Source organism: Schistocerca cancellata, chromosome 1 (assembly GCF_023864275.1).
Source record: "Schistocerca cancellata isolate TAMUIC-IGC-003103 chromosome 1, iqSchCanc2.1, whole genome shotgun sequence".
NCBI classification, from domain to species: Eukaryota; Metazoa; Arthropoda; class Insecta; order Orthoptera; family Acrididae; genus Schistocerca; species Schistocerca cancellata.
Window position 1 is genome coordinate 481,078,713 of NC_064626.1, and position 20,263 is coordinate 481,098,975.

The window sequence follows — 20,263 nt, forward strand, 5'->3', positions numbered from 1 at the left end:
GATTTATAAAGGACCACCAGGAGAACGATCAATAGAAAATTTTACCCATTTTGGGATGGGTTCCTTGGTACACAATAGAAAATTGGATTCCATTGAGGATTTTTCATCTGATTCCACATGAATGGCACTGCTAACAATTAACATGCAAAACAAAATCTACATACCAATACATGATCATGTTCCAACTAATATTGAAAATAGAATTGTTAAGGATGGAGTGCAAAAATTTTGGGATGATCTTGACCAGTTGGTAAGGACCATACCAGATACTAATATTAAACTTCTACTTGGAGACTTTAATGCAAAGATAGGATGAGAGAAGAAATTTCGAAGTGTGTTGGTGTGGTGGCCAGCACATAAACTTACAAACAGTAATGGAGGACAGTTAATTGAATTTTGTACTGCACATCAGTTGGTTTTGGAGGCAACAAAGTTTAAGAGAAGACCATATAAGTTAATGACTTGGTAATGTGCCATTGTCAAGTGGCCATGGATCGGAAATTTCATAAGGAAATCTGTAATGTTAAAGTCCTCCACGAAGTCAATATTGATTCAGATCACTACATGTCAAAAATCAAAATCAAACTGAAACCTGAAAGGAAAAACAAACCTCAAAAGTCAGATAGAAAGAGAACTTATGATCCTAGTTATATTATTAATAATCCAATTTATTGCAAGAAATCTAGAGCACCTTTAAGTGACAATCTACCAGCAATTATCAATGGATTAAAAGTCTTGGCTGAAGAAGTTACTCCCTTATGGAAACAGAAGAAACATGCTTGGGGGAATGTGATTTGGCAATCCCATATCATCATGAAGTTTGATTAAGTGATCAACAAAAGAAAACCGGAAGTTCCAGGGAGGAAGTAATCAGTACTAGAAGAAGAAGAAATTAGAAGGGTCAAATGGAATTTCATCAGGACTCTCTAAAATCTATGAAGGATGCTTTCAGTCTCGATAAGATGAAGGATTCCAACCACATATTTAAACAGTATGAATGGAAATATACTCCACCTACTCTTATGATGCAGGATACGAACAGAAAGATGGCACATAACAATTATGACAATTCAAAGATTTTGGCTGAATACTTCAAATAATTTTTAAATACTGTGGAACCTGAATGTTGTTTGGAATTTGACTCTATAATGCATCTAATAAGAACCAACTAGTTGTAGAACTTTGGAAGTATGCAAATCTACAAACTATTCTGAATTTACATGAACATCTTATTGACATTTTGAATAGTGATAAAATGCCAGAGGAATGTTGCAATAAACCATCTACTACACAAGAAAGGAGATAAACTGGATCCAAACATTCAAATAACTTATGGGTATTCGGCCAGGTAATATTTTCACCGACCACAGATATTTCGGCAGGAGTACACCCCACCCTTTTCAAGCCAAACTGCCCTGAAGGTGTACTCCCGCCGAAATATCGGTGGTCGCTGAAAATATTACCTGGCTGAATACCTGTAAGCTGTTTGAAAGTTGTATATGCCAGGAGAAACTCAAGTCTCACATTGGGTCCAAATAATTGCAGAGGTATGTCTCTGCTGGATACCACTTACAAAATTTTCTCTAAGGTTCTGATTTCAGAATTTATAAACAGCTTGATGGTGAATTAGGTGAATATCAAAGAGGTTTTCGTCTGGGACGAAGCTGTCTTCATCAAATTATTACTCTTAAATGGATAATGAAATGCCGCAGGATCAGGAGCAACAAGCTAGTGATCACCTTCATCAATTTTTTTTTAAAAAAAACTTATGACAGTATCCATTGTGCATTTCTCCTGTCTATCCTCACACAATTTGGTTTACATCAGAAACTTGTCAACCCCATTGACGTCACTCTTAGAAATATCTAGAGTAAGATTTGGGAAGGAATTCACTGGACATCTTGACACTCCAACAGCATTTGACAAGGTTATGGATTGTCTCCATTACTGTTTAATTGTGTGCTATAGAAAGTTATGCATGAATACTGCAAGATATATCCACTATCTGTTAAGATTGGAAGAAAGATTTGACTTAATTGTCTTGCTTTTGCAGATCATTTGTTGTTGTTAGGAAATAGTATTGATAAAGCAAAGTTTCAGATTGAAGAACTTGAACGATTTGTGGTAAAGGAGGGGTGGAAAATTTCTTTTGAGAGAACAGAAATGATACCCACCTTCCCAGTTGTCACATCCCACATTACACTCCACAATGCTCAAAAAATTGAGGTGGTGAAATAGGTTAAGTGTCTTGCTGAGATGATTACTTAGAATGTCAGTGAAACAGCATCAGTAGATAGCAGGTCATCAAAATTGTAATGTGCACAAAGAACTACATGGCCAACTTACAAAAAAGATCACTTTCAATACCTGTTAAACTTCAGCATTATTCCTCTTATGTTAAACTGGAGGCAACGTATGCAAGTGAAACTTTATTTAAACTAAACACTCAAATAACAACTGATAAACTGCAGAAAGTTGTTACAAGAATACTCAGAACGATTATCAATTAAAAAAAACAACAAATATATGCTGAGTGGGAACTATTGCCCAATTCGGTGGTTTACCAAGAAAATGAACCCATTGTAGATACAATGCGAGAAAGAAGGGTTGTATTTTTTGTCACATTTCACGTCTACCAAATACCATGCTCCTCAAACAACTTTTTGACTACTTTCGGAACAGTAAGACCAAAAATAGTGGTTTTAAGAAGTATGCATGGATATAAATGAAATGAACATTAACAAACATCAGATTGAACAGAGAAGAGATGCTGCTACTGGAGAAGAAATACGTATGACTGACATTCATAACATCATAATAGAAGACGTATGTTGTATGAGCAGAAGAAAGAGCCTCCAGATCACTCTGAGTGAGGATCTTTTGGGTAAGGACTGTTAAGATGTAAACTTATTCATTGGGGACTCTGTTGTATAATGTTTGATTATAGTACTCCAATGTGGGCATAAATTACGTAACTAAACAAACAGATTGAACAAATAGAGAAATACGATTTGAACCATGGTTGTCCTTTCCCTATCCATATTTTAATCAGCAGCAATAAAAGTAACCATGGTTAATCCATCCTCGACCAATAAAGTGTAGAAAATTTACTTTCATTCGGTCATGAGACCCAACCGCATAGTTGGCTGTACACAAACAACGATCTTCAGTGGTTTCCAGTTACCATTTAGCAACGATTGCGGAACGCTAGTCTATAAACTCTGGGATATATATTACAAGAGCAAACAAAGTCGACACTCGGCGCGTGGCTGATGGGAGCGACCGTAAAGGAATTTTCCATTTACAGTCCTCCCATCAACCACCGCGCCGACTGCCAACTTTGTTTGCGCGAGTAATAATCGCTTAACACACCTGGAATATACATTCAACGATCTTCTGTGTTGTCAGTTTCAAACAAATAGACGCAGTATCGTTACATCTTGACAGCCTCACGCTTCTTAGAAAAGGATAATAATAGATTTTATAATCATGTAATATGCCTTCGAAACTAAAGTAGTGTTTGCCGAAAACTTTAACATAGCTGAATCAGTTTAGTGCTAGGGATTGGTATTGGAAAAAAAATAATTTTTCTGAATCTCATCTGTCATCTGAAGTGAAATTTCTTTACTGAAATATTTGAGAACTTTTCGTACGTTCGACACCCGTGACGTCAACATTTGCCAATATAAAACGCTGAAATGTGTATCGTTAAAAATGAAATCACACAATGGATTACAAAGTAACTGAAAACTTACCGATAATTTTTTACACTAAACTGAGACATACACATAGATAATATTTCCATAACTGTCAAACCAAGAGTGATGTCAATACCTCGAACGAAAGTCAGGTACTCCATATCGAGATTGACAACCAGAGGGAGAGGACTGGTAGCCAGAGACGTGTCTGGCTCTGTCGGCGCTGTCAGAAGTTAGCTGGACGTAGTGCTTGCGGGGGTTAGGGGACTTGTCAATTATTAATTTTAGATAGAAAGACAATTCTTACTTTATTCTCTAGCGCCTTTAGCTAATTTGCTACCCCTTCTTTGAATTTTGATCATTTCTCATTTTACGTTTGTTACGCGAACTTCTTACTTGGGAGATCACAACTTGCGTCGAAATAACTACCTGTTAGTTGCGCGTCAAAATGTATTGAATATTTAATACGCGTATAGAAAGTTATTAGTAGAATATACATTAATTTACTGTAATGATTAATGCGTACTTGCATTTTATACGCCGTACCGGCTTCGTGCCATAGCAAGGTACCGCACGTAATGTAATTTTCTGTGATAGGTTTTCAAGTGAGGACTTCCCGATGGCTACAGAAAAGGAAGACGCCGGAGCAGAGGAACTGGGTGTGGAAGTGAGAGAAATTGGGGAGCCAAAGGTATGAAGATAAAATATTTTACGTTTGCCGGTCTCTGTCGTAGGGAGCCGCTGTTAACGCGTGCCACACAGGCGGTGAGCTCTGCTCTCCTGTTCGTATGGCTACGGTTTCAAAGACGCTATAGTTCCCCATAAAAATGTTAGAAATTACGAGATTTAATGGCTGTCTTTTTTTTTATTTATTAATTTTTGCGTTCCACAATTGGTGTTTGACTTGGGTAATTCCGGTTTAGACAGGAATTACAGCCTGTTACATTTAATTTGCATGATCAGACTGGTTTAATACTTTTATGTTTTGGCGAAATAATTTCGTTCAGACCTAAGACTCCTAACATCGAACTCTTGTTTTAATTGCCAAAGTAAACTGCATGTTCATATTCAGTTTTTGGATATAGAATTGTTGATACCAATGACCTGGATGTAACTCAATGGTAAACTAAGTACTATGTACGATAACAGCAAAACTGTTTAGCTTTCTCCACTGTGGTTAGTTACATATTGATATAATAGTAAGACTGGGTCTGACAGGAGTGCTGTTATGCGATAAAAAGTAAGAGTTGTAATTCTTACAGAATACAGAAACTTCTTTGTAACTGTGCACTCACAGGTATTGATCAATGACACTGTTTTCAATAGTTTGTTGCCTGGAACATTTGAACTATAGGATACAAGATTGTTGTTCAGTGTGTATTTTTGAAAGGAGATGGGTAATTTTGTTGCGGTGTCAAACTGTTAATTTGGAGAAAGTAAGACATTCGCACACTTTGCCTTTTGTAATTGTGGGGGGGAGGGAGGGAGGGGAGGGGAGGGGAGGAAGACCCCCATGAGGTTTTTACAAAGATAACTTAAGACTAAGTTTCTGTTTATGTAACAGTCTGCAGCATTTTTATTTATAAATAGTTTTAAACTTTGCTTTGAGTATTTGCAGAGAATTATAGTTGACAAAGAAGAAAGCAAATGGAACTATATTGCAGATTACAACTGTGTGCCGGACCGAGACTCGAACTCGGGACCTTTACCTTTCGCGGGCAAGTGCTCTACCAACTGAGCTACCCAAGCATGACTCACGCCCCATTCTCACAGCTTTACTTCTGCCAGTACCTCGTCTCCTACCTTCCAAACTTTACAGAAGCTCTCCTGTGAACCTTGCAGAACTAGCGCTCCTGAAAGAAAGGATATTGCGGAGACATGGCTTAGCCACAGCCTGGGGCATGTTTCCAGAATGAGATTTTCACTCTGCAGCGGAGTGTGCACTGCAGAGTGAAAATCTCATTCTGGAAGGAAGCAAATGTTGAGAAAGAAAATGGAATAAACTGGATATTATTTTCATATGGTAAAATATTTATTTTTCACCCTGATTAGCTAAAGTAATGTTTCTAGAAGTACACTAAATAACCACACTGAGTCACATCAGCCACATAAATTTGAAGTCTTGGTCCAGAAGAATGAGGTTTTGAAAACATTATGTCCATGGTGATTGCAATTGCAGGTCAACTCAATGATCACTTTAATTGTACAAAGAATGATAATTGCCTGTCATTCTGGAGGTCTCAAATGAGTTACTTTAGTCACTTTTTCATTTTGTATGTACTTTTGAGCTCTTCTCCCTAAAAAGATATCAAACATTAGCCACTCGAGTATTTTATATTAAAGGGTTTCTTTATTGCTAGCAGGATAAAAATTAGAAGAAAATAAATTAGTATTTTTATTTACAGAGCAGTGATATCTATTGCAAAGGAGGACATTGAGTTAATTAAATTTCTATCAAATGTGTCTTAAAATTTCCTCCTTTTAGGCCTTTTCCTATTACTCTGTGTAGAGTACATATGACATGGTTGATGGATGCTGCTTTTTGTCCCATTGTTCTCTAGTAATATAGTACTGGCTGTTCCCCCTGAGTTGTCATGTGCATTTTGCCTGGTGTTTGAGAAGATATTTTTTTCAGTGTTGTTTGTGTGACATGTAAGTGAAATTAGCAAACTTTGCACACGAGGTGCTTCGTGCAAATTACCAGTGCAACAAAAAATTGTGTTTTGCTTCTCATTACAAACAGAATGTTATTGGAGTGTAGTTTTACATGTACAGTCAACAGGGGCCTCAGATTAGCGTGGTGGTGTGATATGAACTTTGATGTTATTTATTGATGGTGGCTACCTTACAACAACTGCTGTACTACCAGCAGTGAGTAAAGGCAGTTGTGCTGTGTTTCGCTGTCTTCAGTCCTATCATGCAGTAGTTGTACTCTTGCTGTTGCAGATATGGACTGTTCAGTGTCAGGTGTCATTTAACTGAAGAATGCACCAGACTGATTTAAGCCCAATCTATTGATCAGAATTGCAAAATTCAACTTGTATTAACATTTAGATTGCAACACAATTTGCCATTGATATTGGCTGTCTAATGAAACAACTGTTAAGGTGTCTGTGTTTGGGTTTACTGAGTTACCTGTTACAGATTTGGGAGATTTGCAAAGTCCTTTAAAATGCTGCAAAAATAGCTCCATCTTGACATATGGAGTAATTGCAGAGAAACAAAAACTGGGCTCAATGAATCATACGTACTTCTCAGTATCTCTGTCACTACTAAGTATTCAGTACTAAGTCATTTGTACGGGCACTTGCATTGCCCATGTCATAGTGAAGTGCAGGGCACAGGATCCTTACTATCACAGTGCCCAATATATTCCTATTAATGTAGCAGATGGACTGTACCAAAATATTTGGCATTAGGGAAGTGTCAGATTCCATCTGTCTGCTTTGACCCATGACATCAGAAATATGGTGGCAACACCTACTTCCAGCATATACAAAATGGCAATGATGTTCTTATGTACATATGCCAACAAATCTGAACAAAAATGTAAATGACACAAGAACATCTCACTCCAGTAATATAGTGAAAATAATGGGATAACCGTGGGAAATATGGGGTGCAGGGCGGGGACAAGATGAATGTATGAAAATACAATACGAAATTCCACACAATCCCAAAACAAATCGTGTCCAAAAAAAATCTCAACTTAAAATGTAGCACTACAACAACAAAACCAACAGGAATAATGCTCTTCACTTGACCTACATAGCTCAAACAAAGCCCTTGATACCAAAAAGCCAACACTCGCAACTATGAACAGTGGAATTGAACATTTCCCTTGACCTATATAGCTCAAATACAGCTCTAGATACCAACTGGTAGTCCACAAGTAAAATAACAAGAAACTTCACACACCTACATAACTTGCAGAATGCCACTGGAACCGAAACCGCTGTATTTACTAGATCAATTAAAACACAACTGAAATACCAGACACATACGACAGACAATATGTCACAATTATTACAGAATAAAACCAAAACAAAAATTACTTACCAACAAAAGCTTATGATAAAATCATATAAGTTGGTCAAAACACACCCCTTGCCCCCCCCCCCCCATATACACACACACACACAGATAAAAAAAAAACCACGATGTCAAGTACGTAACTCATCAGACCTAACAAAAATGCCACACACACACACACACACACACACACACACACACACACACACACACACACACACACACACACACACAAAAACCAGGTCTGACCACAGTACCACACATTAAAATCAACAGGGAGCACTGTTGGAGACATGATATCCACCACACCGCAGTGATGACACACACACACACACACACACACACACACACACACACACACACACACACACACACACACACACCAGCATTAGGTCACAAGTTAAAGCAGACAGGTGGAATCGGACACTTCCAGTGACCCAAATAATTTTGATCTAGTCAGTATTTTTGGAGCACTTGTTTAGCAAAACTAGCTCTATGCAGCTTCTCTTTACAATAGACATCTGTCATCTTGGGGACTTTCACTGCCACTTCTTGACACATGGGCTAATGGTATCTGTTTAGAGGTCTTTAGCCAAAGACTGATTGGTAATCTAATGTTTCACTAGCATGAGTGCCTGAGAAAGCATCAGGATACCAATTAAACAGGTGTTGACCAAAGAATCCAAAACACATCTGCTTGCAGAATTTGAATTAAATATTTTTAAGGATAGTTTGAAAAGCTAGTTAACTAGCCTCCACAACTACAGCAGCTTTGGAGTTTGGAAAATGTGAGCAAGAGTGTAAGGTAGCTGATTAAATCAATATAGTCTGGTGACACAATGGAAAAATGGATGTCAGTTGTGCAGGAACATTACTGTGGATGCTCCTTTTGTGATAAAACATGCTCTAGTGAAACTGTTAGTTTGTATGTTTGAATGCAGTATTTCGGAAATTAGTTGACAGTTGCCTGGTGAATGTGTCATACAGGGTGGTCAGAAACAGTTTGAAAAGCTTATAAGGCTGTGTTAAGAAATAATTGTTAAGAAAAAAAATTCATATATTTTGCCATTTTGGAGTTATTTAGCACTAAAGTTAGCCAAACAGGTCATTGTCCATGCAAATTAAAGCACTTGCATGCACTAAAGTGTAGTAATGCATAGGCACCTGTGGATCTGAGAGTTACCACTTATCGAAATACTTATTACCATTTAAAATGTGCCTTTTTTTCCCCAAGTGATAAATTTAAGGTAGATGAGCAAAAGGATATTTGTTCAGTGTGAGGAAACCAAATAAAGAACGTATTTGGTGATATTGTCTTTAACAGGCTGCTCGAATTTGCATGTGCGATGACCTGGTTGGCTAAATCTCAATGCTAAATAACTTTGAAGTGGAACAACATATTTAATTTTTTCCTTAACAATTATTTATTGGCTCAACCTCACCTGCAACATCTTTACAAGCTTTTCACGCCATTTCTGACCACCTTGCAGATGTCTTCCACAGACTATAGTCATTACAAAATGTATGAGTCCATTCAGTAACATCAGAGCAATGTCTACTGAATTCAGAGAGTAACAATATTTAGTCTTAAGATATGCAGGATGAGTTGTAACAGAATTACTGGTGTTAACCACTGAAAGACCAAAAGCAGTGTAATGACACCCACAATATTTAGAAATTACTGAAATGCTTTGCAGATGTACAGTCGGCTGACTCTGTAGATAAAGAGGATTAACTCATTTAGAAATGTCTTCATGGCAATCTCAAACTAACTTCTTAAGATGGATTGCTGTTCGGTGTGGTTAAGTGTAAGTTAAAACAGAGAAAATGGAGAGTAAATGGGTAACATAGTAGATCAGAATATAATTGCTCCAGAAAGGATAACTCTGTTTTGCTTGACAAAATGGACTGCAGTCAAGAATTGACTCATTTCAAATCTTTCTATAAAGAGCTCAAAATCTCATCTGAGCAGCAAAGAAAATAGGGACAAAAAAGTGCCAAGCTAACATTTTCTGGGGAAATGTTAAGAATAAACTAAACTAATTGCAAAATGTTAGGAGATGAATTTAAGTTAATGGGCATCAGTTTCAATGTGTTTTAACAAGCAATGTCAGAAGGTTCATGGTATAAAATTAAACCATATCTGCATGCTAATGTTACTCAGGTTAATATTGCACACACTAATACCAGTCATCTGTATTAAAGGCATGCTTGCATATTAGTATTTCAGAGATGATGATAATTTTTGTAACATGTTTGCTATAAAAGTTTGCATAAAAATAAGTTTTAAAATCTTATCCAGACTTAATGGTGTGATCCTGTTAAAAATTTGCAGTTAGTAGACACTGTATTTACACTTAAAGAATGCAATACAAAAGTGGGAACAAACCATTTCCAATTACAGTTGCATATTGAGACAAAGCTTTGAGTAATTTGTCCAGACAAGTACCATAAGCAGGTTCAACTGGACACATGTTGCAGTAGTTATGCAGAGATAGAGAGACTTGCACAGAACAGACTCACATGGAGGGCTCCATCAAACCAGTCTTCGGACTAAAGATAACAACAACGAAGCAAACATTGCACCTCTAATTACAAATCAGTTTCATTTCTTGTAGTTTATAGTTTTCATAAAGTAGCCTGCAATAGAATACAAAACCATGTCCCAGAAATTAAGTTTAGATATAGAACCAGTTTGACCACTGTATTGAAGTTATGGAGGGAGATAAGTAAGACAAAAATGATCTTACTAGCTTTTTCTGTGAGCCACCAAAATGACTTACTGTGTACATCATAACATACTACAGGGAATGTTGGTGTTATGCTATTAATGAGATTGCTTTACAAGATTTAGAGAAGGAAGGGGGAGGTTAACCTGCATAAGCAAGATGATTACCTCAACATATGGTAAAGATGCACTCAAATGGTGGAACATAAAATATAGTGGATTTGAACATCAGAATTTGCTAGGTTCCATTTATTCACTTTGTATATTAACCTGGCTTTTAAGTTACCTTAATGTGTTCACTGATTACATAAGTATGCTGATCAAGAGGTCAAAATAACAACTGAACAAGGTAATTTAAAAGGTAGTTCCTGTCAATAAAATCCTTGTGAGTGTGTGACCTCATTGTGCTGCTATTGCAAGCAGCTTTAATCAGAGTAAATTTAGATCATTCTACAAGGAAAGAGCAGTAAATATACTGTGGCATTTTCAGTGGAACAATCCCAGCACTCACTTTAAGCATCTCAGAAAAACCACAGGAAACTTAAATGTGGATGGTTGTGCAGAAGTTTGAACCCTCCTTTGTTCCAGGTCTAAGGCCTTAACACTGTGCCACCTTATGACCTACTTGGTATTTGTTTGCTTTAAGTAACAAACTTGTATCAACAAATATATCTCAAGACTATGAATAATTACATAAGAGTCACATAAACAGCTACATTCGTTGCACTGCATGCAGCGTTATTCTGTTTCATATACTACAAGCCAATACACCTCAACTCCATTCTATATCAGACTGTCTTCAAGTTGCTGCTTATAAATCTGTATTTGAAACACACAAACAGCAGCAGAAATGTGTAAACACTGTAGGATAAGAATGGGAACATTGAGAATCAAATTAAACTTTCCAAAAATAAACAAATTATTGGTGTAATATCATAGAGTAACAATTTGTAAGGTGCATAAGTATCTGAATAATATAAAATTATATTTTATACCATCTTCTTTCATTACAATAAAAACGGACTCATTAATTTTTACTAGCTGAAACAGGAAGCTATTGTCTCAAAACCTAGTGAAAATCATAAGAATCAAAATTTATCTCAAATAAAACAGAAGATTGATGTTTTGTCTTCCCATGTGTTTTGGTAGGGTTTGGTAATCAGTTTTATACAATTTTTGTCAATATAAAAATAACAGACAGTAACAGTACATAATATGATAGACAGTAATTTTCTGGATTGTAAAAGTTCCCTTTAAACAATAAGTCCTTTGATTCAGCAATACTAGTCTGCAAAGACTGCCATGCATCCAAAGACAACCATTTTTCACATGCAACAACTTGTGAAACATTTCTCAGTGAAAAGGTCTGAATAGACTCTGAGAAAGTTTAATTACATTGTCTTTCCAGTTTGGCTCAATGATATGTGGATGATGGCAGTAAACGAAAACATGTACAGAAGTTTCTGTTAAACCTTGAATACAGGTGAGAAGTTTATTGCCATATCTCAGCACAGTACACAGTGGGATTTGGTGCTTGATTGATGTTTTGAAACTATTGGCTGTTAAAATGTTCCATGTGTGTTTAGGTTGAAGGCTAATTTCCAGATTTTATTCAGATATAGATATAAAACCTCATGCAGCCAACAAAAATGACATTGTTGTTATTATGTTATGCACTGAGTGAGATCACAACTTTAGTGTGCCAGCCTGGGATGTAGAATATTTAGTGTTAGTTTGCAAATACAAGTAATTTGTCACAAGTTTTTTTACATATGATTATTCCCATTGAGTAAGTTAGATAGTGTAAATATTGTATGTGCCTCCAGAAACAGTTTTGTATGTGCCCCCCTGGCAGGTACAGTATAATTTGACAACATTGAAAATGAAATGCAGTTTTTTGTACATGAAATGGAGCAGGTTAAGTTTATATCAACAAAAAATTCAAAAGTTGAACATGAAAGGCACATAAATTAGATTTTAGTTCAATGGATCTGGTTTTGGCATTCAGAATCATATGCCATATTCTCAGAGCTGACGCTTGACACATAACAGATCTTAACAAAAAATGATGTTAAGTCACTCTTGGCTATGACAGTCTCTCATGTGCCATTGTGAAACCTGTTATCAAAAAGGAGGAAATCTTCAGTCTGTTGAAATTTATGGCATCTATCTACCATGAATTTTCATGTAGACACACAGCACTGAAGAAGTGGGTCCAATTGAAACTGGTGGTGGTAACAAACAATAAAAGTGACAATAATGAGTAATCTATGCCATTAGTGTTCCCTAATTTTATTATTTTTCTGATGGTAATGATTTTTATGACCAGTTCCATGTAATTTTCTGTGTTTTATTGTATAAATGTCATAAAGAAAATAATGGCAAAATATACTGTTTTATGCTTGAAATGTCTTTTTTTTCTTTATTTAAATTTTCTGTTCTTTTACATTCCAAACTGTTGTATATCCATTCCTTAAAGAACTGCCAAATCCAAAACATTTAATAGCTCTCTCATTTGATGTTGTTATTTTCTTACCATGTTGGTTTGGCACCCACTGATAATTTCACAGCTGAATGTTTATCCATTAGTCCATGTTATCCATGAGAAACAAATGAGAATGTCTTCAACATAGCCAAGATACATGTTCAGTGTCTCACAAGATGAAATTTGATTTGTAAAATTTCTGTGCTAACATGAATAACAAACTTAATGAACTATATATCCCTCGTATTGCCCATTCTTCCTTTCCTTGTTATCTCTCTAATAAAGTTAATGTTGATGTCTTTTTGAACTTCAACCTTGATTTTATTCACTTCCTTTTGTCATGTGACAGCTTCTGGGCTAATGCTAGATAAAACAACAAAGTATTTATTCTCTCAATAGCTAGCAAAGCTGATATCCATCCATCATGAATTAAATACTATATTACATTAGGCAGAACTGTGTAAATGGCCAGGACAAACAAAAACAGGGTGTCACAAGTGGAATGGTGAATCTTCAGGGATATGGTAGGAATAATCATTCAAAACGTAAAAGTCTGGTAAACATGGGGCTCTAAAGTGCACACCTCAAGAGTGATGAGCATGTCTTCAGCAGAAGAGATGTTTCACAGTAATGAAGATGACAGAATGCTCGTAGGTCTTAAGTTAAGCATTTTAGAGCTTGTGTTTACTAGACTTATTTCTTTGCCTAAAATGATCATTCCTGTCATTCCTGAATATTCCCTCTGGTAACCCTGCATAACAATAAAAAGCATCAATATACACAATGTTGTAGTTAAATATGTGTTGGCACACACGGTGTTGCATGCAACCTAGTACATGGTGTAACTCAGTTATATTACATTTACCCCCTTCTCACTGAGGATTACACATGGGTTGGATAAAAAGTAATGGCAGCTTGGTTATAATTCATACCAGATGCTACTGACAGATGTCCATTGTATTACATGCCCTCAATATATCGTCCTTCATCTGTCACCTCCCTCCGTAAAGATGGAAGGCATCATTCACTGTCAGCACATCCATCTGTGTTGAATTCTTGGAAGGAGCGAGCTATGGCACAGATGATGTCTTCACTTATGTTTTAGCATGTGCCATGAAGAGATTCCTTCAAATTGGTAAACAGGTTGCAATTGCACAAACTTGTATCAGAAGAATATGGTGATGTTCCAGTATATTCCACCCCCATGTATGCAGTTGGAAGCATAAGGAAGCACCTGAATTACAGATCATGTGTAAAAATTGTCCACAGTATACTTACGAAGACTGTTGCCTTAACCAAGAATTTTGATTTATTATTTTAGCAACTTGTGGAGAGGGATCATAACCATCCTAAAGGTGTGGCATTGCATTTTCAATAATATATGAGGTTTTAGGTGCCAAGTATTGTCACGCTACTGTATCAAATAGACCTGACTCCTTGAGGATATCTGCGTTGAAATTGATATGTGACCATGAGGCGCAGTTGTAAGAATAATGAATACTGAAATACAAAGGGCTACTAAAACACATAGAAAGATTTAAGCATTCAGAAAACTAAACAAAGACAGTAGTGTCATAACTCAATGAATTTGAAACTTTTAGCTCAGGACAGGACCATGTAGAGGAACTATGGAGAAAATTGAAAAGAATAGTTGACCATGCGCCAGACAGATGCGTACCAGTACAACAGTTCATAATGGGAGGGACATTCCATGGCACACAATCACTGTAAAGAAATGGAGATTACTGCATAATTGGTTTAAAACAAAGAATAGGGCTATAGACAGGGATGGCCAATTAAACTCATTTGGCTATCAAGAAACCAAAGCACAAGACCTTCAGTGACTACTGTAGCAGAACATTGTCAAAAAAGCTTTCACAAAACCTAAGGAAGTTCTGGTTACATGTAAATGCTGTTGGTGACACAAAAGTTAGTGTCCAGACACTCATGGGTGAGACAGGAACTGAAACTGAGTAGCAAAACAAAAGCAGAAATGCTTAACCTAATTTTCAAAAATTCCTTTATAAAACACCACCCAAGAGCATTGCCCCAATATCAGTTTCACACAACTGAAAAGATAAGTGAAGTAGATATTAGTGTCATTGGCATTGAGGAACACCTGAAATCATTAAAACTGAACAAACCCCCAGAGCCTGAGGAATCCACATTAGATTCTTTTCCCACTTTGTAGCTGAGTTAGTCCCTCTGTTAACTGTAATCTATCATAGATTGCTGCAACAAAAACCTTGCCCAGAAGTTGGAAGAAAGCACAGGTCACATCAGTCAACAAGAAAAATAGCAGAAGTGATGAACAAAACTGCTGTCAAACATCCTTGATGTCCATTCATTGTAGAATCTTAGAACATATTACAAACTCATACATAATGAGGTACGTAGAACAAAATGACCTCTATGCTAATCAGCATGGATTTCAAAAACATTTCATTTGAAATCTGTCTTATCTTTCTCACATGACATACTGAAAGTTGTGGACCAGAGCAGTCAATTAGGTGTAGTATTTCTCAATTTCTGAAAAGCATTTGGCTCAGTACCACAACCACACTTATGAAAAATGTGATCATATGGGGTAGTAAGTGAAATTTGTGACTGGACTGAGAAATATTTTGTAAGGAGAACACAGCACGTTATCTTGGATGTAGCAGTAACTTCGCTTGTGCCCCAGAGAAGTATGTTGAGTCGCTTGCTGTTCGTGTTTTATATTAAAGACCTTGCAGAAAATATGAATGATAATCTCAGGCTTTTTGCAGATGATGCAGTTCTCTACAAAGAAATACAGTCTGGAAAGCAGTAGCACAAATAGTCAGTCAGGTTTTAATAAGATTTCATCATGGAGCACAGTTGGCAGACTACTTTAAATGATTGGAAATGTAAAATTTTGTCCTTCACAAAACAGAGAAAATTTAGTGTCTTGTAACAACAGTATCAATGACTCTCAGTTGGAATATCTGTGTGGAACAATTTTTAGGGACATGAAATGGAATGATCAATGACCATAAAGGCTCAGTCGTGGGTATAAAGCATGTAGCAAACTTTGGTTTAATTGGTAGGCTACTAGGAAAGAATGTAATCAGTCTACAAAGCAGACTGCTCACAAATCATTCATGCAACCCATCTTAGAATATTGCTCAAGTGTGTGAAACGTGTACCAGATGGGACTAACAGGGAGTACTGGGCTTATACAGAGAAGAGCAGCAAGCGTGGCCAGGTTTGTTTGACCAGTGGGAGAATGTTACTGAGATGTTAACAGGACTGAACCAGCAGACAGTTGAAGATATGCTCAAACTTTTTCAAGAACGGGTTTTAAATGATGACTTCTAGGAATATAACACAAACCTGTACAGATAACTCCCATAGGGATTGTGAAGACAGGATTAGATACATTACAACATCCACAGAGGCATTTAAACAGTCATTCTTCCTGCACTCCATGCATGGATGGAACAGGAAAAGACCTTATAACTGATGCAGTATGGTGCACCATGTGCCATGCACTTATCAGTGGTTTGCAAAGTATAGATGTAGATGGTAACTGCAATACGTTCACCCATGAATTAAAAAAATAATTATACTATCTATTTTTAAGCAATGTGTGTAGTTGATGGTGAAAGGGGCAAAGATTGCATGGATGATTTTTATCTCAGGTGTAAGAAAACTTAACTCAAAAAGTGTCCACTTTCTACTTTACAGTTCAAGCATTAATATTAGGAAGTCTCTGACCATTTTGTTTAATTTTTGTGTGTGTTTCCCAAGTCGTATAAGGGAAAAGATGGATTGGTTCCTTCTACAAAGATATGGGTAATTCTGTTTCCAATGACGTAGTCTCTACTGGCCCATATTCTGGACCAATAATTAAATACCACATCCGGTGATCCTCAGCTTTACTATCCTCTTCCTAAGAAAATCTACAACAGTGCCACACAACAGATTGACACCAATTGTAACCGTATCTGGAGATGACTGCCTAATGGAAGAGACGTACGACGGTCACTCCAGAAGAAATGCAAACTTTTTTTTTTTAAATCCATCTTTTATTCTACATGTTTGAAAGTGTCGATACATCCTTTAGGAACAATATTTTCATTTCTCCAAATAATTTCCATCCCCCTCAACTGCCTTACACCATCTTGGAACCAGCGCCTGTATACCCACATGGTAAAATTCTGGACCAACCTCTTGGAGCCACTGTTTGGCAGAGTGCACAAGGGAGTCATCATCTTCAAACATTGTTCCACGAAGAGAGTCTTTCAGTTTTACAAAGAGATGATAGTCAGACAGAGCCAGTTCAGGACTGTAAGGCCGGTGTTTCAGTGTTGTGTGATCGCTTCCATGGTTTTTTGACTGACATGTGGCCGGGCATTGTCGTGCGACAGCAAAACATCGTGCTTTTGCCGATGGGGTCGAACGCGACTCAGTCGAGCTTGAAGTTTCTTCAGAGTTGTCACATATGGATCAGAATTTATGGTGGTTTCACTTGGCATGACGTCCACAAGCAAGAGTCCTTCGGAATTGAAAAACACCATAGCCATAACTTTTCCAGCAGAAGGTGTGGTTTTGAATTTTTTTTTTTTTTCTTGGGTGAATTTGCATGATGCCACTCCATTGATAGCCTCTTCGTCTCTGGTGAAAAATGATGGAGCCATGTTTCGTCAACTGTCATAATTCTTCCAAGAAATTCATCTCACCATTCTTGTACTGTTCCAAATGTTTGCTGCATACCATTTTTTTTTGTTTCTTTGTGAGCCACTGTCAACATCCTGGGAACCCACCTGGCACAAACCTTTTTTAACGCCAACACTTTCAGTATTCTACAAACACTTCCTTCCCCTATCCCAACGTAGCTTGACAATTCATTCACTGTGGTGTGTCTATCAGCAGTCACCAATTCGTTAACTCTGTGCACATTGTCTGGCGTGTTTGCGGTACGAGGCGTGCCGCTGCGAGGACAATCCTCAATATTTCCGTGCCCGCTTTCATCACGTAACCTGCTTGCCCACTGACTAACTGTACTGCGATCGACAGCAGCATCTCCATACACCTTTTTCAACCTCTTGTGGATGTTTCCCACTGTTTCGATTTCACAGCACAGGAATTCTATGACAGCACATTGCTTCTGACGTACGTCAAGTGTAGCAGCCATCTTGAAGACATGCTGTGACAGCGCCACTCACGCGAACAGGTTGAATGAAGTTTGAAAACAAGCGGGAAGGATGTATTTACACGCTGTAAAACTTTCACACATGCAGAATGAAAACTGTATTTTTACAAAAATAGTGTGAATTTCTTTTGGTTTGACCCTCGTATATATAAATTTAAACCAGGCAGTACCATTAAATTATATTTTTCCAGCTTTGATGCACAAGAAGTGCTAAAGGCAGAGGGACAGGGGATGTTGCAAGACAGAAGGTAAAAATTCAATAATATTTTCAACAATTTTAAGAAATTTAAGTGTGATGTTAATGGTGGAAGGTATGTAAGTTGAATATATGCCCATCATCAGTGTCAACTACAAAAAGACAAAATCAGAAAATTGGTAAACAGTGCATTGTGTACGATCGGTAGACAAGACTGAATGACATTCTGACTAAAATCAAACACTTAAATCCAAAGTATTCAAATAGCATCACAGAACTGTACTATTAAGATGGGTGTTTCACAACAGTGTAAGTATCTGGAAGTCATGAAACAGTTAGCTAATACATATTTATGCTGACAATTTTGTATCTTAATTTTACAGTTCTACAGATTTTCAATGTTGTTTTTGTTACAGGGAAAGGGATTGTTTGCTACAAAACATTTCAAGAAAGGGGATATATTATTTCAGGAAAGACCCCTAGTTTGTTGCCAGTTTGCTTGGAATGCGTCATATGGATATCTTGCATGTGGATATTGCATGAGGTGAGACTAACAATTCACATGTAGGAATTAACACTTTATTGTTTGAATAACTAAATAATTTGTGCTAGATAGGTTATCCAAGATGAAAAAATAAAGTATAATCATTTGCTTACAGTGCATCCTAATTTTTATATTACAAGAAACTAGAAACTGCACTGCAGAAACTTGTTGTATCTGTGTATGAAACTATTTTAAAGAGCTTTATTTTCAGTGCCTATTTTTGTAACATTAATGAATGAATGGCTGGTTGCTCATTCAAAGATCAAAATAAGAAGAAGTAGAAAGAAAAAGACGTCAGCCATTGTACAAGAAAAAGTTCCAAATAAAAGGGTGTTCTGTTTGCTATGATGTTGCTTTATCTTCTTGGTTTTCGATTCCCTTATGCTTCCAAGCATTGGGGTTGCTTCATCCTCTCTAGTCTCACACAATCTTTTCATTTCTGTAATTGTTTTTCAACGCCTTTGTCCCAGTTTCTCGACCCTGTCTTCCCATGTGGTTTCGAGGGGGGGGGGGGGGGTGGTGGTGGTGGTGTCCTCCCTCATCCAGTTCCCTGTTCACACATTTCAAATACTTGTATAGCTTTTCTTTCCTCTCCCATTCTCTTAAACACCCGTATCATCTTAACTGATGCTCCTCAACCACCAGATGCATTGCTTTCTTCTGCCCAGTCTCTTCTCATATTCTTTCATTGCTAACTCTGTCTCTTCTGGTCTTCCCTACTGCTCCCCTCATGAACTTCATTTCTATGACATTAATCCTACTAGTGGCAGACTTTCCATGCCATACACTGTAACTGATGCCATAATGCACTATAAATTTACATTTTAGTTTTCAAGCTTACCTCTTTCTTCCCTACTCTTCTGTGATTCATCTGATAATATTCTGAGACTGCTTTGTTAGTTCTGTTCTTCCTTAACTATGTAGTATGGCTCCAAGATATTCAAAACTGTCTACTTTTCCAAGAGGCTTTTCATTACAGAGTATATTGAGTTCTTCTTCCTGCCTGTTTTGTTTTGAAACTCATATTACTATGCTTTTATCTGCATTCATTATCATTCCCCTTCTCATCAGTGTTTTGTATTATTCCGCTACAGCCTACTGAAGTTTTTCTGGTGTTTCAGCCACCAATAGTATATCACCTGTATAAAGCAATGTTTGCCGTTAGATTGGTTGTAGTCTTCACATTCAAAGCTTTGTTCTTTGACTTCATCTCTTGCATGTTTTTGTTACTTCATCTAGGAAGACGTGAAAGAGTAAGGGGCTGAAGCTATCACCTAGCTAGTCTTTCCTCTTTTGAGAATTCTACCAAAGTTTCCAATATACTAGATAAAGAATAATTCTATCCGCAGCTACAACAGAATGTGGACAAAGAGAGAGCTAGAAGACATCAATTAATAATAGGAG

At 37.0% G+C, this 20,263-nt stretch overlaps 1 protein-coding gene across 2 annotated transcripts in view; it reads left to right on the plus strand.

The window, feature by feature from the left end:
- Positions 1 to 3,868: 3,868 nt before the first annotated feature.
- The window catches only part of LOC126177552 (histone-lysine N-trimethyltransferase SMYD5), a 79,993-nt gene continuing 63,598 nt past the window's right edge, over positions 3,869 to 20,263 (plus strand). Inside the window, exons 1-3 of one of the 2 annotated variants that reach the window (XM_049924464.1) lie at positions 3,869 to 3,956; positions 4,296 to 4,389; positions 18,732 to 18,859. In XM_049924464.1, the coding sequence (XP_049780421.1) occupies positions 4,318 to 4,389; positions 18,732 to 18,859 (200 nt within the window). In that variant the 5' untranslated portion in view covers positions 3,869 to 3,956; positions 4,296 to 4,317. The other variant, XM_049924463.1, reaches the window with a different exon arrangement.